The sequence below is a fragment of the Diorhabda carinulata genome, chromosome 2 (genome assembly GCF_026250575.1).
Source record: "Diorhabda carinulata isolate Delta chromosome 2, icDioCari1.1, whole genome shotgun sequence".
Taxonomy (NCBI): Eukaryota; Metazoa; Arthropoda; class Insecta; order Coleoptera; family Chrysomelidae; genus Diorhabda; species Diorhabda carinulata.
This window is the reverse complement of record NC_079461.1, coordinates 23,473,479-23,490,146: the sequence shown is the minus strand read 5'-3', so window position 1 is coordinate 23,490,146 and position 16,668 is coordinate 23,473,479. Positions and strand designations below refer to the sequence as shown.

At 28.0% G+C, this 16,668-nt stretch overlaps 1 protein-coding gene and 1 non-coding gene across 2 annotated transcripts; one reads left to right on the top strand and one right to left on the bottom strand.

Moving 5' to 3' along the window:
- Nucleotides 1-5,940: 5,940 nt before the first annotated feature.
- On the bottom strand, nucleotides 5,941-6,104 carry LOC130890984 (U1 spliceosomal RNA). The gene has a single exon (XR_009058812.1). It is a non-coding gene; the product is annotated as a U1 spliceosomal RNA (small nuclear RNA).
- A 3,112-nt stretch (nucleotides 6,105-9,216) lies between these two features.
- On the top strand, nucleotides 9,217-15,092 carry LOC130904181 (leiomodin-2-like). Its single transcript, XM_057816801.1, has 5 exons — nucleotides 9,217-9,370; nucleotides 9,535-9,612; nucleotides 9,997-10,338; nucleotides 11,957-12,106; nucleotides 13,804-15,092. The coding sequence occupies exons 2-5, from the start codon at nucleotides 9,538-9,540 to the stop codon at nucleotides 13,936-13,938; spliced, it is 702 nt and encodes a 233-aa protein (XP_057672784.1). The 5' UTR covers nucleotides 9,217-9,370; nucleotides 9,535-9,537; the 3' UTR covers nucleotides 13,939-15,092.
- Nucleotides 15,093-16,668: the final 1,576 nt, after the last annotated feature.

Below are 16,668 nucleotides of genomic sequence, written 5' to 3'. Positions count from 1 at the left end.
TTAAAAGATAAACCAGAATATATAAAAATGGCAACGTCAAGCCCAAAAACCCTAAATTGGGATTTATTCAAATTAAAGTTGGAGAATATTAAACCTTATGACGGAATATTAGGTATAGAGGACATGATGAGAATGAAATTAAATATTGATTTTACTAACAAACAATTAAATAACAAAAACGTTTCAATTCCAATAAAATTTAGAAAACCAACTGACATAAAGTTCTCATTTGACATTGGACCGACTGAAAAATTATTAAAGTCTGTACCAGTAAATGTATTAAATGGAGAAATATTAATAAACAAAACACAATTAGGAAAAGCATATATTCCAGAAACACTAACAATAGCTCGAAATGGTTATGCTATAGTTGAGATTATAAATGAATCATTTAAAACAATACCTATAACTTTAAATGAACCCCTTAAAGCTCAACCATTTGAAATAAATCAATACGAAATTCACAATTTTAATTATTCAAAAGAAGATAAAAAACTAATTAACGAAAATCATAATAGGCACGAAACTTATGATCGGCAAAAAAAATAAAATAGATATAAGTAAACTAATTCGAACTAGTCATATGAACGAGGAAGAAAAGAATAATATAATTAAATTATGTAAGAAATTTTCCGATATTTTTCTCAAACCAGGAGATCCACTAACATTTACATCCAAAATAAAACATTCAATAAAGACAACAGATGAAATTCCTGTACATGTAAAATCTTATAGATACCCATACGTACACAAAGAGGAAGTACAAAAGCAAATCAATGAGATGTTGGAAAAAAGAATAATAAGAGCATCATATTCCCCTTGGAGTTCACCTATATGGATCGTTAGTAAGAAATTAGATGCATCTGGAAAACAAAAATGGAGATTAGTAATTGATTATAGGAAATTAAATGAAAAAACCATTTCTGATAGATACCCGATTCCAAATATTACTGATATATTAGATAAATTAGGAAGAGCGCAATACTTCACAACATTAGATTTGGCTAGTGGTTTTCATCAAATCCAAATGTCGGAAGAATCGATAGAAAAGACAGCGTTTAGTGTAGATAATGGACACTACGAATTTCTTAGAATGCCCTTTGGATTAAAGAATTCACCCGCAACATTTCAAAGAGTAATGGACGAAATTTTGCAAGAACTACAGAATAAAATTTGTTTAGTATACATGGATGACATCATAATATTTAGCACAAGTTTACAAGAACACATGCAAAATCTACAAGCAATATTTTATAAACTAAGAGAAGCCCAGTTAAAAATTCAATTGGACAAATGTGAATTTTTATGCAAAGAAGTAGAATTTCTTGGACACATTGTTACACCAGAAGGAATTAAACCTAACCCAAAAAAAATTAAAGCTATAAAAAATTTCCCTATACCTTATACTCAAAAACAAATTAAATCATTTCTAGGATTATTAGGATATTATAGAAAATTTATTAAAAATTTCGCAAAAATTACTAAACCTATGACGACATGCTTAAAAAAAGATAGAAAAGTAGAACATACGCAGGAATTTATAAATTGTTTTAATACTTGTAAACAACTTTTAACATCAGAACCTATATTGGCCTACCCAGATTTTAATAAAAAATTTGATTTAACAACTGATGCATCAAACTACGCAATAGGAGCAGTATTATCTCAAGAAGGACATCCAATTTCCTATGCTTCAAGAACATTAAACGACGCAGAAACGAATTACTCAACAATAGAAAAGGAATTATTAGCAATAGTATGGGCATGTAAATATTATCGACCCTATTTATTTGGAAGAAAATTCACTATATACACGGATCATAAACCTTTACAATGGTTAATGTCACTCAAAGAACCAAACTCAAGATTAGTAAGATGGAGATTGAAACTAGAAGAATATGATTACGAAATTAAATATTTAAAAGGAAAATCCAATCTAGTAGCAGACCCATTACACGAATAAAACCAGACTGTGACGTAAATGCTTTAGAAACAGAATCACTTAATGTTAATATCGACGACTTAGATTCAATAATTCAAAGAGAAATTGATAACTTACCAAATGATTTTGAACCGATAAATGATGAATTATTACCTGACTTATCATATTTAGACGATGTCGAAGAAATTATACAAAATAAAAATATAAATAATAACAAAATAAACATTATATCAGATATTCAAATACGACCACCGTTAAATAGAGATTCAGATTTAGAAACTATACATTCTTCTTTAGAAAATCCAATATTAGAAATTCCAATTTCCAATAGATCATTGAATACATATAAACATCAAATTTTAATAACAAGCGGAGAAGTAAATAATATAAGAATTAAAAGAGAAAAATGTTTTGACAATACTCGTATATATGTAATTTTATCTAAAAGAGATTTAGAAAGTAACATAATTCAATTTGTCAAAGAATATATCGACCCAAAATTACTTTACGCATTATACTTTAGAGAACCTCTAAAACCAGAACAATTTATAGCCACCGTACAAAAATATTTCAAAAACGCATCATTCAAATTTATTCATTGCATAAATGTAGTAAAGGATATTTTAACTGAGGAGGAACAAAGAGAAAAATTAGAATATTATCATATATATAAGAAAGGACATAGAGGGATCAACGAACTAAAAAAATCACTAACTGAAAAATATTACTGGCCCAAAATGATACAAGACATAGAAAATTTCGTTAATAATTGTGAAACATGTCAAAAGAATAAATATGATAGAAATCCACCGATAATAAAATTCAATTTAACTCCAACAGCTAGTAGACCATTTGAGCACATTCACATTGACACCTTTAAAATAGCAAACCAATCATATTTAACCATAATAGATGCTTTTTCTAGATACGGTCAAGCTTATTCAATGTCAAGTGTGAATGGAACTTCAGTTGTTGATAACATATTAAATTACGTTACTCATCATGGGTTACCTTATAAAATAACAGCTGACTGTGGTTCAGAATTTAAGAATAATGACCTACAAGATTTTTGTAAATTACACAAAATTGAGTTACATTATACCACGTCTAAAAATAGCAATTCCAATTCACCTGTTGAACGTTTTCATTCCAGTTTAATCGAACATTTTAGATGTATAAAAGACAATAATAACGATTTGACTCCCGATCAATTGATAAAACACTCAATATTAGCATATAACAATTCAATTCATTCGGTAACGCAATTCACGCCATTTGAAATTATTAAAGGCCATATAAATAACCCTGATCCATTCGATTTAGACGATCATTTAATAATATCTAATTACATACAAAATCACAAAGAAACCTCCAAATTATTATATGAAAAAATTAAAGATAGAAATGCTAACATTAAAGAAAAAATAATTAATAAGAGAAACGAAAATAGAAATGATCCCTTATCCTATGAAAATCAGAACATAGCCTACATAAAAACAAAATTTCGAGACAAGAAACTACCTAAATTCAAAAAAGCCGAAATTGTAAAAGATTCTGGCATATTACTAGAAACAAACAAAGGAACATATCATAAAAATATAATTAGAAAACCAAAAAATTAAAACAGAAAAATTATTACAGATAATGAAGCCGACAATAGTATTAATGTTACTATTACTTTACAAGACGATCAAGACGGAAGACATAACAGTTACAAATGTAAATAACTTATTATTACCTATCAATTTAGGAACTAATAATCTTATACATACTAAACATACTTTCATCTACTATATAGATTTAGAATTCATTCATAAACAAATCAATAATTTAAAACAATATTATTATAACCTAAGAAATAATTTATCTCAAGCGAACGCAACAAATCCTATTTCATACCATAACTTAGCTGAACAATCTTTGAGTAGAACAGAAATTTTAATTAACACTTTAGATAAAAAATCAGAAAATATTTATCCACATTTACGATTGAAAAGAGGATTAATAAATGCAGTGGGAAAAATAGATAAATGGCTTTTTGGAACTTTAGATTCGGATGATGAAGAAAGATATAATAACGCTATAAATGTTCTACAACAAAATCAGAAACAAATAATTCACGAAGTTAATTTACAAATATCATTACATAAAAAATTAATTGATCATTATAACAAGTCGATTACGACTCTATGGGATAATCAACGGAAACTTTTTGATAATATAGAGAAATTTCACATTTCAATTGAAAACAAAATAATAACTTTAAATAATTTTATAACATTTCAAAGTACAATTGCACAAATTAATCTGGATTGTCAGAGTTTAATTACACTAATTGATAATATCGAGAATGCAATAACGTTTTCTAAACTAAATACAATTCATAGCTCAGTTATATCAAGCCAAGAAATTTTGGAAATTATAAAATATTTAAACACCATTTATAATAAAGAACAAATACCAAAATTTAATAATATTTTGACATATTATCTCTTTCTTGGTTCACAAGTAACCTTTTCCAAATCTAAAATAATTTTTGCTACCCATGTTCCAATCCTTAAACCTAAAACCTATGAATTTTTCCATTTATACCCCGTAATTCAAAACCATACAATATTTATCCCTCCGCAACCTTACTTGGCCAGAAGTCAAAAAGAAGTTACTTTCATCAAAGAAGAATGCCCTGAATTAGAAGGAAAATATTATTGTAAAGAAACTTTCAAATTACAAGATAACTGTACTGTTGAACTTTTAAATGGACATTCCGGTAAAAATTGTGTTATTAGTGAAATTAATCTTCAAGAAACAATATTGGAACAAGTAACGAATGATGAACTTTTAGTGATTCCAAATTTAGAAACTGATGTAATTTCTAAATGTGTATCAGATCGCTATTTTAAATTAATGTATCCATCACTTATAAAAATTCCAAAAAATTGTAGTATTCAAGTAGGAAGTGAAATTTTCTCAACTAATGTACAAATTAAAAAAGGGAAATCAATAATACTACCGAAATTAAACTTTAAATTTTTGAATAATCAAATTTATAAATCCCCTAATTTAACTAATATAGATTTTAATAAATTGTATGAAATTAATAACATCGCTAAGAATATAAAACCAATTCACGAAATTTATAATCCACAAAGTCATGTATCGATAGGACTATTTACTGTAATAATAATAATTTGTATAATTTTAATGATATTTTGGATAATTCGAAAATATAAATATAAGTTTGTAAGAAAACAGAAAATAGAAGAAATGAAGAAAGAAGACATTGAATTAGAAGAGGAAAGAAAACAAAGGATGAAAAATACCTCCGTCATTTTTCATTCTTAGGGATGGAGGAGTTACATGCGAAGAATTCCTGAAGGACATTTTTAAAACAATACCATTGTATCAAATATGATAAATATCTATCAGCATTTATTCTATTTTTGTATCAAATAACGTAAACATGTATCAGCACTATTTTATTATAAATAAGATGTTTGTAAACAATTCGATGATATTTAATGTTTATAATTAGTTCGATCTTGAGATTAATTGTATTCATTCAAATATTCAAAAATAAAGTTTTTTAAAAATATATTTCGAAACCCGAAATATATAATTGTGATAATAAGTTTCTCAGATAGATATATATCCACCTATCAGATATGCAAATAATTATCCGAAAATAATGAAAAAAAACATATTCAAGAAAGGGAAAACAGATATTTATGATTTAAGAAACAAAAACAAACATCAAAACATTTCTCCTCACCATATACAAGGACTTTCCCAACAACTATCGATCTATTTCTTTAAATATATCACACAAATCACAATGGACACAACCTGTTTTCCAAATATTTCCCTAAGCTGAAAATCTAAAACGCCAAAACTTATAAGTAATGTTGTATATAAGTGCACTTTACTGTTGGATGCACTTTTAAATATAATAGTAATAAACACACGCATAATTAATATATTATGTTTTAATTCTACAACAGATCGGGACAGCGCGTACGCAGTCCCGACTACCAAAAATTGCGCGCCCGAGTTATCCGCATTAGGGATAATCGCAGGAGTCAGCCCAATCCAAAGTGCAATGAAAGGGCCTCATCCTGGGGGAACCGCCTTCGTGATCACGGTAACCCCTACGCCAGGTAAGTATGATTCATATAGTTGTTGTTTTGTATATATTTTTGACAGTTACATACACGTAGGTGCAAAGTCGTACATAAATTCTAGCGCCATCTATAACTTGAGTATATAATCTGCGTTAAACAGTATGCTGGTGGAAAAGAAGTCTTCCCTACTGCTACTGAAGCGCCACCTCAATTTTCTCTCTTTAATCGGACATTTCTTGATACATTGAGATGATTCTCCATACCTCTACACTTTCAATACTTCCATAGCTCAATTATTCACGATCGTCAAAAAAATGTTCGGAAAATACAACTTAAGCCGATTAAACAAGAAAAAAACTATTAAGAACCCCAATCCCAAGAATAGTTGCCTTCCAGCAGCCATATAGATATCATAAACGTCAAAGACCTCTAATGCTTCTTCCAAGAAGTATAGACACAAGGAGTCCAAACGGTATAGGATTTTTTTCATTATAAATGTACACAATAATAGGCCTAAGATGCGGTTGATCTATGAATAGACCTAGATCGTAGTTCTATTTTTTGCCACCGGTTGCACAAGTATTCAGGAGGTATCAATTCTATTATCGTTAATGCATGGACTGGCAAACCTGGCTTTTCAATGTAAAAATAAATTAACTAAAATATTAATTTATTTTGTTACAATTATTTTTATTGAGAAATGGAGAAGTATTGTTGCTTTAATGGCAAGTGAGAATTTGGGAAAAGTAACTTTATTCAAAGCACCAACAGTGAGTAGCCTCAGAATAATGTTGAAAATTTTATGTTTACAATAAATTGATTAATATATTAGTGTAATTTCTAAATAATGTTGTATTCTTATTTTTCCAGAGTGATAAGTTTTATTTTATTTTTTTTTCTAAAAGGATATTGAATCTCAGTAATCGGGGTAAAGAATTAAAAATTACCAGTTCCATTTGTGAATTACATTTTAATCAAAACGATAGAATATTTATATGTTATAATTATCGTGATACTCAATTTTCAAAAATATTTTTAATAGTAAATTTTCACAGAAACAATTCTTTCTATAAACTCAATGTTTTTAAACTTTTGTTCGCATAAATCTATTTTTTTTTAAACAAATGGTTTGGTACCTACCACGGTTTTACATGCAGGTCTGGAAGAAAGGTAGCGAACTGGGTTAATTTCACGGGCGTTGTATGTGTCAAAGTTTGTTAAACTAATAATAATAGTTATAATTTTTAAAGTAATGAATAAAAGTAGTTGATATGTAATTATATTAAAATAGTTTATAAGTATTATATAGGTATATGTTTAAATTTTTGCTCCTAATTTTGGCTTTTCATATATATGAAAGTTGTTGTGATTTGTGTTTGTCTCTGATTAAAAATAAATAATAATCATTGTAAAAATGTATGTAGAGGAGATATTTGAGAGTTGGAATTCACTGAAGACGAACTTAAGGAACAATCCAATTTATTATTGAAGAAATAGGGGAAGTTATAAAGAATATGAAAGATGAGTGAGTGGACTAAGTGTCTTTAAGATTACTCGTGATAAGGCCCGATTCCCTTCTTATTTGTATAGTTTTTACATCAATTAAACATATATAAGCTTTTTCAAATTTCTTTTCCTAGAAAAATTTTGTACACATAACATACAACAAAAAATATATAAAAAATGTCTGGTATTTTATAGATATAATAGAATTAGAAGTGTTTCCAAGGGCTTTGCAGAATTCATACAATTACTAATGAGGAAATGGTATTACTTACTTTTAAGATATGTGGCTATAGGATCAACACTATAGGCAATGGGAGATTTCACAGGTAGTTAGGTGTTAGAATGTATACAAACTATTACAAAGTTAGGAAAACCTCGAAGGGTGTGTATTACATACTTTTGTTGTTAAAGGTATTGATAAGTGCACTGCAAGCTGAGTAATCAAGAATGTTTTAGAAAGACTTCATACTGAAATGATTAAAATCTCAGAGAACCTTCAAAAGGTTCAAGAATTAATTTACAGTATGTTGTTTTGTATGCAGAAATTTTTGATATGATATAGACATGATATTGAAATCCCAATAGATGAAAATATAGCAGCAATTATCAAAAAAGCTAAAAACCATATTCATTCAGTAGTACCAGATTTACTTACCTCGATTTAATAGACACAATTTAGTTAGATATAGTTCAATAACACAATATTGTCAAGGCGTATTTTAACTAATTTTGGGTTGTATTCCATATACGAAACTTTTCTTATTTCTTTAATTACTCGATATTGCTGAGTTAAAAACGTTTTAGGCTTCTAAAAATTTCCTTTAACTTTTATTTAATTCCACGTTCCTCAAAATATTTTTCCAGAGTTTTCAATAGTAAGGAGACTTTCCGCATAAGGCCACGCTTTATGTACGGCATTTACCCACAAATTACAGTTTAAAGATATCGGCGTTCTGGGCCAGTTTAAACTTCAGCTTAACATAAAACAGATGATCTGAACCTAACTTTTTCAAATTGTTCACGTTTTTTCAATATTATAAAGGGTTTTGGCAGGATGATCTAAGATTTACACTTTATATGAATTTGAAAATGATGATGAAGAAATTATCAACATTGTCGACGCGCCGAGAAAAAAAATTTATTCGTCTTATAGCAAATATTTATTGACCCACTTATTTTTCAAATTTGTTGTGTTTCTATCGAAAACATTTCTTTGTATTTTTTCACAAGGTTAACCAAAAGTACTATTTTATTGTCAGTCCAATTGCGAATTGTTCTTCATTCATGTTTGTTTATCAAACTTTCTCAAATATTTCAACTTCAAAATAAATATCCAAAAAATTTTGGTTATATTACAGCGCTAGTGACAAGTGGCAGAAAAATGTCAAAATTTAGTAGTAGCGCGTCCTACCTGCGAAATATCTGTCACCTAAATTTATGCCGTTCTTTCAACATTACGTTCGAACTTCTTGCATCTATACACGAAGTATAGATATCTATACTTCGTGGACCTAACAAAGCTGCCTTGTTTTTGTCTACCACTATAAATTAGTTTTTAAGCATTCTCTAACATATGGAGATGTTATAGTAGTAAAATTTAGACAGATCATAAAATAGGTTGCTAGACATGACGTTTGACGTTTGTGATCTAGATCTGTGGTATGAATGTAATCGAAAGTTGTCGCTACTGTGGCGTGCTTGCTGTTAGTAAAAACAATCCGCGTAGTCCTGATTATAGTTACATTAACAGTTAAGTTTCAATTTTATATAACATTTATATGGTAAAAGTGCAAATTAAATAAAGGTGACAGCATTTAATTAATTTACTTATTTTTTAGTTAATAATTTTAAAAAATAACAAAGTATAATCATGTGTAGATGGCGTTTAGTTTAATAATCGACATGTTTGTATATCTCTTATCATGGCTTCGCCATTAAATTGTTAATATATAAGGCTTTTTCTTACAGAACATGAGTAAATACTCAGAAAACGAAGATGACCCAGATGTTTACGAAAGTTCCGGAGAAGAGTGGAAAGATATAGAGGTATGAAATAATAAACAAACAGTTAACTAGTTTTTTGAAAATAAAAATATTTGGAAGAGTTTTACCTCCGATGTTAGAAATGATTCAGTATCATATATATTTCAAGATATTAGAACAGTTATAAAAAAATATGAAATTTGGGGTAGTGCTTGGATGGGAGTATTAAGGAAATTTCCAACTGAACAGATAAGATGATTTTCATATATTTGTATTTGTTCGTTATCCATGAATGTATGAATAAAAAATAATTTGTTTAAATTTTTTAAATAGGTAATCAAGGCTTTAGTCTTTGGAGTTTATTTTATTAGTATTATATTCTTAAATATACTATTTACTGAACTATTCATAATTGGCAGCTATTATCTTATATTTGATGTCTTTTAGGTTAAGAAGAATAACAGACGATCATCTAAAAGGCTAAGTAAAAAACCTAGGAAGACTGTAGTAGAATATGGCAGCAGTGAAGAAGATTCAGATAGTGAACCTAAGAAGAAAAAGTCCAAAAATGGTGTTTCTAAAAAGAAAGTCAAACAAGAAGATGATGAAGATCATGAGGAAGTAGAAGCCGAGAATGAAGATAATGAAGATTCGGATAAAGAAAAGTCAGAGAAACCATCTCAGAATTCTGAATCTAAGGTAGCTTCAACTACTGCCACAAGTAACTCAAGCACTAGAGGAATTCATAGGAAATTTATACCAAAAACTATATATTCTGAGGAATATGCAGTAAGCATTTTTTTCTTGATTAATATAAAATTCACACACAACTCTCCTTCCGATATTTTTTTTGATAAGATCTTTCTTAACAGTTATCAAATTATTTTAATAAATATTTCATAAAAATAAATTATAAAGGACATAAGTAATTCATTATCAAAATATGACACTAATCTAAAACATCAATAACATTATATGTGAGGTTCTTGTGATGATGTGCTGCTGTTCACATAGGACAAACATTTCAATATTTAGAAAATTTATTTAAAAGTCATCAAATTGATAATAAAACTATATGTGTATTAACAAATCAAGGAATATCAGAAAAAACATACATTTAATTATAAATCTTCAAAAATACTTGAAACACAGTCAGATACAAGAAAAAGAGAATTTTCAGAAATGTAACTGTACATAATTTAAATTGAGGTTGGTTTCTCTTGTGATAAGAAAACTAGAGTAAAAAAATTTAGTAAGATTTAAACCAAAGATATCCAACTTAAAAATATATAAATTCATTCATAAATTACAAAAAAGAGCAATCAATTATGAATCTCATGATGTTTTACATTTTCAACAATTTTTCACTATAACCTTGATTTGATGTCTTTTTTGTTTTATTTGAATTTATCAGTTGTCTTTATTTAATAAAAATCGATAATTCTTATTTGGAACTAGAATGTCTTTACTTGACAATTACGCTTACAATAATTAATGAATCAAGTGTATATTTTCACTGCCTTGAACACACAAAGTTCAATGATTTACAATTACACTTTCTGAATTCTTTATTGAAATTACACTGATAATTTTTTTCTTTTGAAATTGAGGAGACTAATATATTAATATTTCAAAGAATAATATATGTTACCAGTTGAAAGACCACATATTTAATCAACTTTTTTTTTATTAAATAGATTTGAACTTGTGTAGATCTAATTTTATCAAAATGTATTTGATGAACACAATACCTATCTTTAAAGAAATCTATAATATAATGTTTCATCATTTCTTAAGCCTCAAATACAGAAACCCATTAATAATTATAATAACTTGATATAGTAGACTTAACCTGATAACATTGACTAGTAATAGCTAGTTGTTTTTAGTGATTTCAAATTTAACTTTTGCTAAGCTTCAAATGTATGTTTATGGATGTATTTGGTTAAAACAAATTTTATTTTAATATTCATGTGTTATTTTGTTTAAAAACCTTTATTGTCCAAACAATATATTAAAAATTCAAAAAAGAATATAGAAAGTGAATAATTTTTTTTGTAATATTTCATAAATCTTGTACAACATTAAAAAATGAAATATAAGGCAGCACTTGTGATAATTTTAATGTATACTGGCATCATTATGAACTCACCTACTGCACAACATAATTTTCACAGTAAAACATAGAATATTCTCAATTTGTTGAAAAATACTTAGTGAACTTTCTTTAAAAAGTTGAGAATGTTATAGGAGTTAATTAGGTTAGCACAAATAAAATTATTATTACTGACATAAATTTGATATGCCGAATTAATTACATAAACTTACATTATTATAGGAGTAACTAGTATAAATTTAGTACAAAAATATTGATTAAATATTTACTTTATTTTTTATTTGTTTTCAGACTGGATCATTTGTTATCCTTAAAAAAGACGCTCAAGTTGGTGACCCCTCAAAACATCCTTGCATTTGGAGAATTGATGGTAAAGCACTTTTACAAAAATATGAGGCGTTTGATGATGATGGAAAAGTTAGGCATAAGAATACATCTATTGTAAGTTGATTGTTCTGATTTAAACTCCTCCTCTTTGTCATTAGTTTGGTTCAGATATTTATATTCCTGGTTGTGATATGTTCTTATTTTTTGGTTCTGTCCATTTCTTTTTCTACCATTCTAGAATTTTTAATAAGGTTTTCAATTAAAAGGTGAATCAATTCCATTGATTATAGAATAACTGGAATCCAGTAAGAATAAAAAGACTTTTGTACTGATTATGAGAAAAATAGGTTTCTGTTCTATGTTTGTTTTCATTATTAATCAATTTATGGTAGATACTAGACGGTTTTTTCACTTATAAATTGTTTTCTTTTACTCCAATCGTATTAATTACTTTTCCTATTCAATATAAAGTATTCATCCATAGTAAATACATTTACTATTATTAATATCTTATGACCAATGAAAATACATATGATTGGCTCTTCCTATATGCTAAGATGAGCGACTGAGGGAAAAAGATAAAATTCATTACCTCTATAAAATTGGCTGGCCCAAGTAAAAAATTGGATCAAAAATGTATCATAAACAAGGGGCTTTTTAGGTGCTATTTATGTGCCCAAATTAAATATTAGGTGCATTTATAGTTTTTTAAAAAAAGGTGATCATTATTTAAATAAAAATAATTTTGTTCCTTTTGTTTCATATAAGAATTATGTGCTTTTTAAGTGCAACAGATTCTTCTCAAAAAGTAGTCTGTTGTTTGTTTCGATGAACTCACTAGAAGTGGTAGATCTTGATGAGAAGAGTGCTTGTTCCAATATCAATGATCTTATTTAAAATAAATTCCATTTTAATTTTGTTCCTTAACTCATAATTTTGGTTTCGTTAGATAGCTAGATTTAAGTGCTCATTAAGTGCAAAATATTCCTGTCAAGAAGAAGTTTCTATTCATTTTTTAACCTTACTACAAGTGGTAGATCTTGAGGAGTTGGGTTCTTGTTCCAATATCAAATCGATTTTAAATAAGATTTGACCTTGAAACATGCATCAGTCTCATCAAGTGGTGGATACTTCTAGTAAGGCTGTCTAAAAAATTAATTCAAGGAATTTTTTATGGTTAGAATTTGAATTCAAAATTCTGCTTCACAGGAATCTCTTGTACTTAATGGAGCACTTAAATCCTGTTTGAATGGATTATTTCTGAGACCATAAGATGAAAGTATGCTTGGTGAAATATCAAAAGCTGGCAGACCATTCTGACCCTAACAAAATTATGGGTTAAGGAACAAAATTAAAATGGAATCGATTTTAAATATAATCTTTAATATTGGAACAAGCATTTGTCTCATCAAAATACACCACTTCTAGTGAGGTTATAGTAATAAAATTCATTCAAGGAATTTTTATGGTTAAATGTTGAATATGAAATAATGTTGCACTTAATAAGCACCTAATTCTTAGAAACTAGAGACAAAATTATTTCTATTTAAATAGGGATCACCAAGTTTAAAAATCTGACAGACTTTTTTTTAATTTTCCAAAAATTATAAATCCTAATATTTGATTGATTGTTGACTGTGATCTGTTTCCAGTTTTGGATTTCATAGAAGATAAATATTAACATGGAACTAGGCAAGGATATTCTTACATATATGTTTCTAACGTACAAAATTTTACAATATTTTTAAAAGGATTGATGAAGCCTAATGAAAATTGTTTTCTATTGTTTCATAATGTCTTATTTTTTGTAGTATACTGGTTGGTCTCCAATGGATAAAGATTTATACGCTCCTGTATCGGTTGATGTTATACAACATAACAATCAAAATCTCACTGTAGAACTTCATTGGGATAAGTTGAAAACCATTAATACTGACAGTGATTAGTTCAATAAGATTTACATACTTTAATTTTGCAATATGAATATATTTGTAAAATGTGAATTTGACCGATATTGATTACATATATGTTGTAATTTTGGATTTAATTACAATTTTTATTTTTTGTGTAATTAGATCAATTAAGCATTTTAAAGCATACTTATGAAACAAAAATTATATTAAATGTTTTTTAGGTTATACACATTAGGATGAATATTTGATTTTTTATTCTAAAAATTCGTTTTTATAATTCCTCATTTTTTATCGAAAAGTTCTGTTTGAATTTTTTTGTGGTTATAAATATTTTTATAATATCAGATTTTGATGTTTTTTTGTTAAAAACGTACCCTTTCCTGATGATTTAATAGTTTGATGTTGTCCCTTTGCTGTGTGCAAAAAATACAAGCAGAAATAGTAAGTGTAAGTTATGCATAGTGTATAACCTTATTCTGTAGATTGCCAACTCAGAATAGTGTATTTTTTATTCTGAAATTAATACTTTGTGAATATACAATATAAATCTAATTGAATAAAAAGAAAATTATATTAGCATCCGAGAAGTACAAGCCTGTAGAACCCTCTACCAAGGCATGTCTTTTCCATACATTACAACCTACAGAAGTTGAAATTACTCGAGTGCAATAACGCTGTGTGTATATAGGTAGTCCTTAATTTATGGAAACAATAAAAAGTTTACTTCAGGATGAGAACATTTTGCCTTCCTCGAACAAATTTTCAATAGACCAATTGGTGGTAGTATCTTATTTGAAGGATGTTTGGTGTCTTAAACATGTCTAGATTTTGGAGGTGCATTAACTAAAATTAAATTTTTGATAATAATACTTGGGTACAATAAAATAACTGTTATTCAATAATGTATATTCGTTTTACTAAATAAGTGAAAAATTGTGTATAAATGATTAAATTGGAAATGATAAACAATTGTTTTACCACTCATACTCGATACTTTCAGTAATATCTGATTAAAATTTGTATTTGAACATTGGTTGTTAAGATGTACACATAAACATTGAGGAAAACTAAAGAGAATTTGAAGAAAGTTTTAAAAAGATAAAGATTACCACTTTATGTAGTGATTAATCTAGTTATATTTAATACCCTACTGTCAAGTGAGTAATATAGTTTTTCTTTTATCAAAACTGGAAGTATCTTACATTTTTTATAAAATAACTCCTGTTAACTTAACATAAATCGTCAAAAATTTAAACTAAGGGTCAGAGGGAGCTATTGTATAAGTTCCAACAATCGGCGAATCAATTATCATTTTTTTCATTATTACATACAGACCGGCCCCTACAATTATTTGGGCTATTCCAACAATGATAACTATGACATAAGCGGGAACAGCGTTTCCACCTAAAACAGATAAATTTTGTTACTTACAAAGCGTAAACTTCAACTACACATAAAGTACTGGCTCGATTAAAATTAAAGCTGCTATTGGACAACAAAATAGTGATATATAAAGTGATACTCTTAAGGTATCTCCTTATATCATTATTCTACAGAAACGAAGTGTAATATGCTACTACTATAGACTTTTCAATGACTGATGGATGACTCTATTAGTGATAATTAAGCGTCATAAACTAGTGTTTGAAACTTTCCATTGTTAGTAATTTTAAATGCATGTAATAAATTATTCTAGTCCGATATCAGACTAAATCCTTGTGTTTTTGTAACATAAATATGTTTCTACGGATCACCCAAACTTATTCAGTATAAGTGCAATTTTATGTTGACGCTCGACACTGGCCTAGAGATTCAAATGAAGTCGGTTGTTATAATTTTCACTACAGTGTCGTCTTGAATTAATACAGCGACAAAAATAAGAGCGTCAATCTTCAAAACGCTATAAAATCTCTAAAATATATCACTTCTATCAATTTATAATTTATTCAATAATTACTTGATTGAATTTTTAGCTTAAATGGGTGAATAATTGTGAGCGATGTCAAAATTGCATCACCTCAATTGACGCTTTATGCCAGCGATTAGCGTCAACAAGAAATTGTAACTTACAGCTGCAGTTAGTTAAAACGGATATTTAAACAGTAGTCTATCGCGTTTAAAATTGTCACTATATCCACAGGACTCTTCGCAATGCCTATAAATCTCTAAGTAGGGAATCCATTACTGTAAGCCACTGATTCTTTATGAAAGGTCATTCACTGATAGCTCTGAAACGTCTTAAGTTTATAAGGAAGTATTCTTAACACATTTTTTTTCAAATATTTCATTTCATTCACCGTTGAATTCTAATCAACAGTACTGTTGCTTAGAGACATCGGCCAGGAAAACAATGAAAATATTCCTTCTCTGCTCCTGACATAACATGGGTGACATTCATTAGGATAGCACTGTTTTTATAATTGACAAAAAATGAGCAAACATATGACAGTAAAAATTTGTCATTATATGAAATATGTAGATATATCGTGAATATCTTATCTATGGGTTATATTATAACATGTATCTTCCCAATTTTTACTATTGAAATGTTCTGTATATTAATTACTAAAACTCAAATTAGCCTGGACCTGAAATCCTCATTCAAGATCTTGACCAGTAATTCCAAGCAATTCCTTTACAGCAACAGAAATGAAGCTATTCTATTCTTGTTAGCCAGTTACTACTCATCAAGTTTTCAAAATATTATGCAGGGATTGGTAGAATACTGATTGGTTACACAAGATTGATTCATGGCGACTTAGT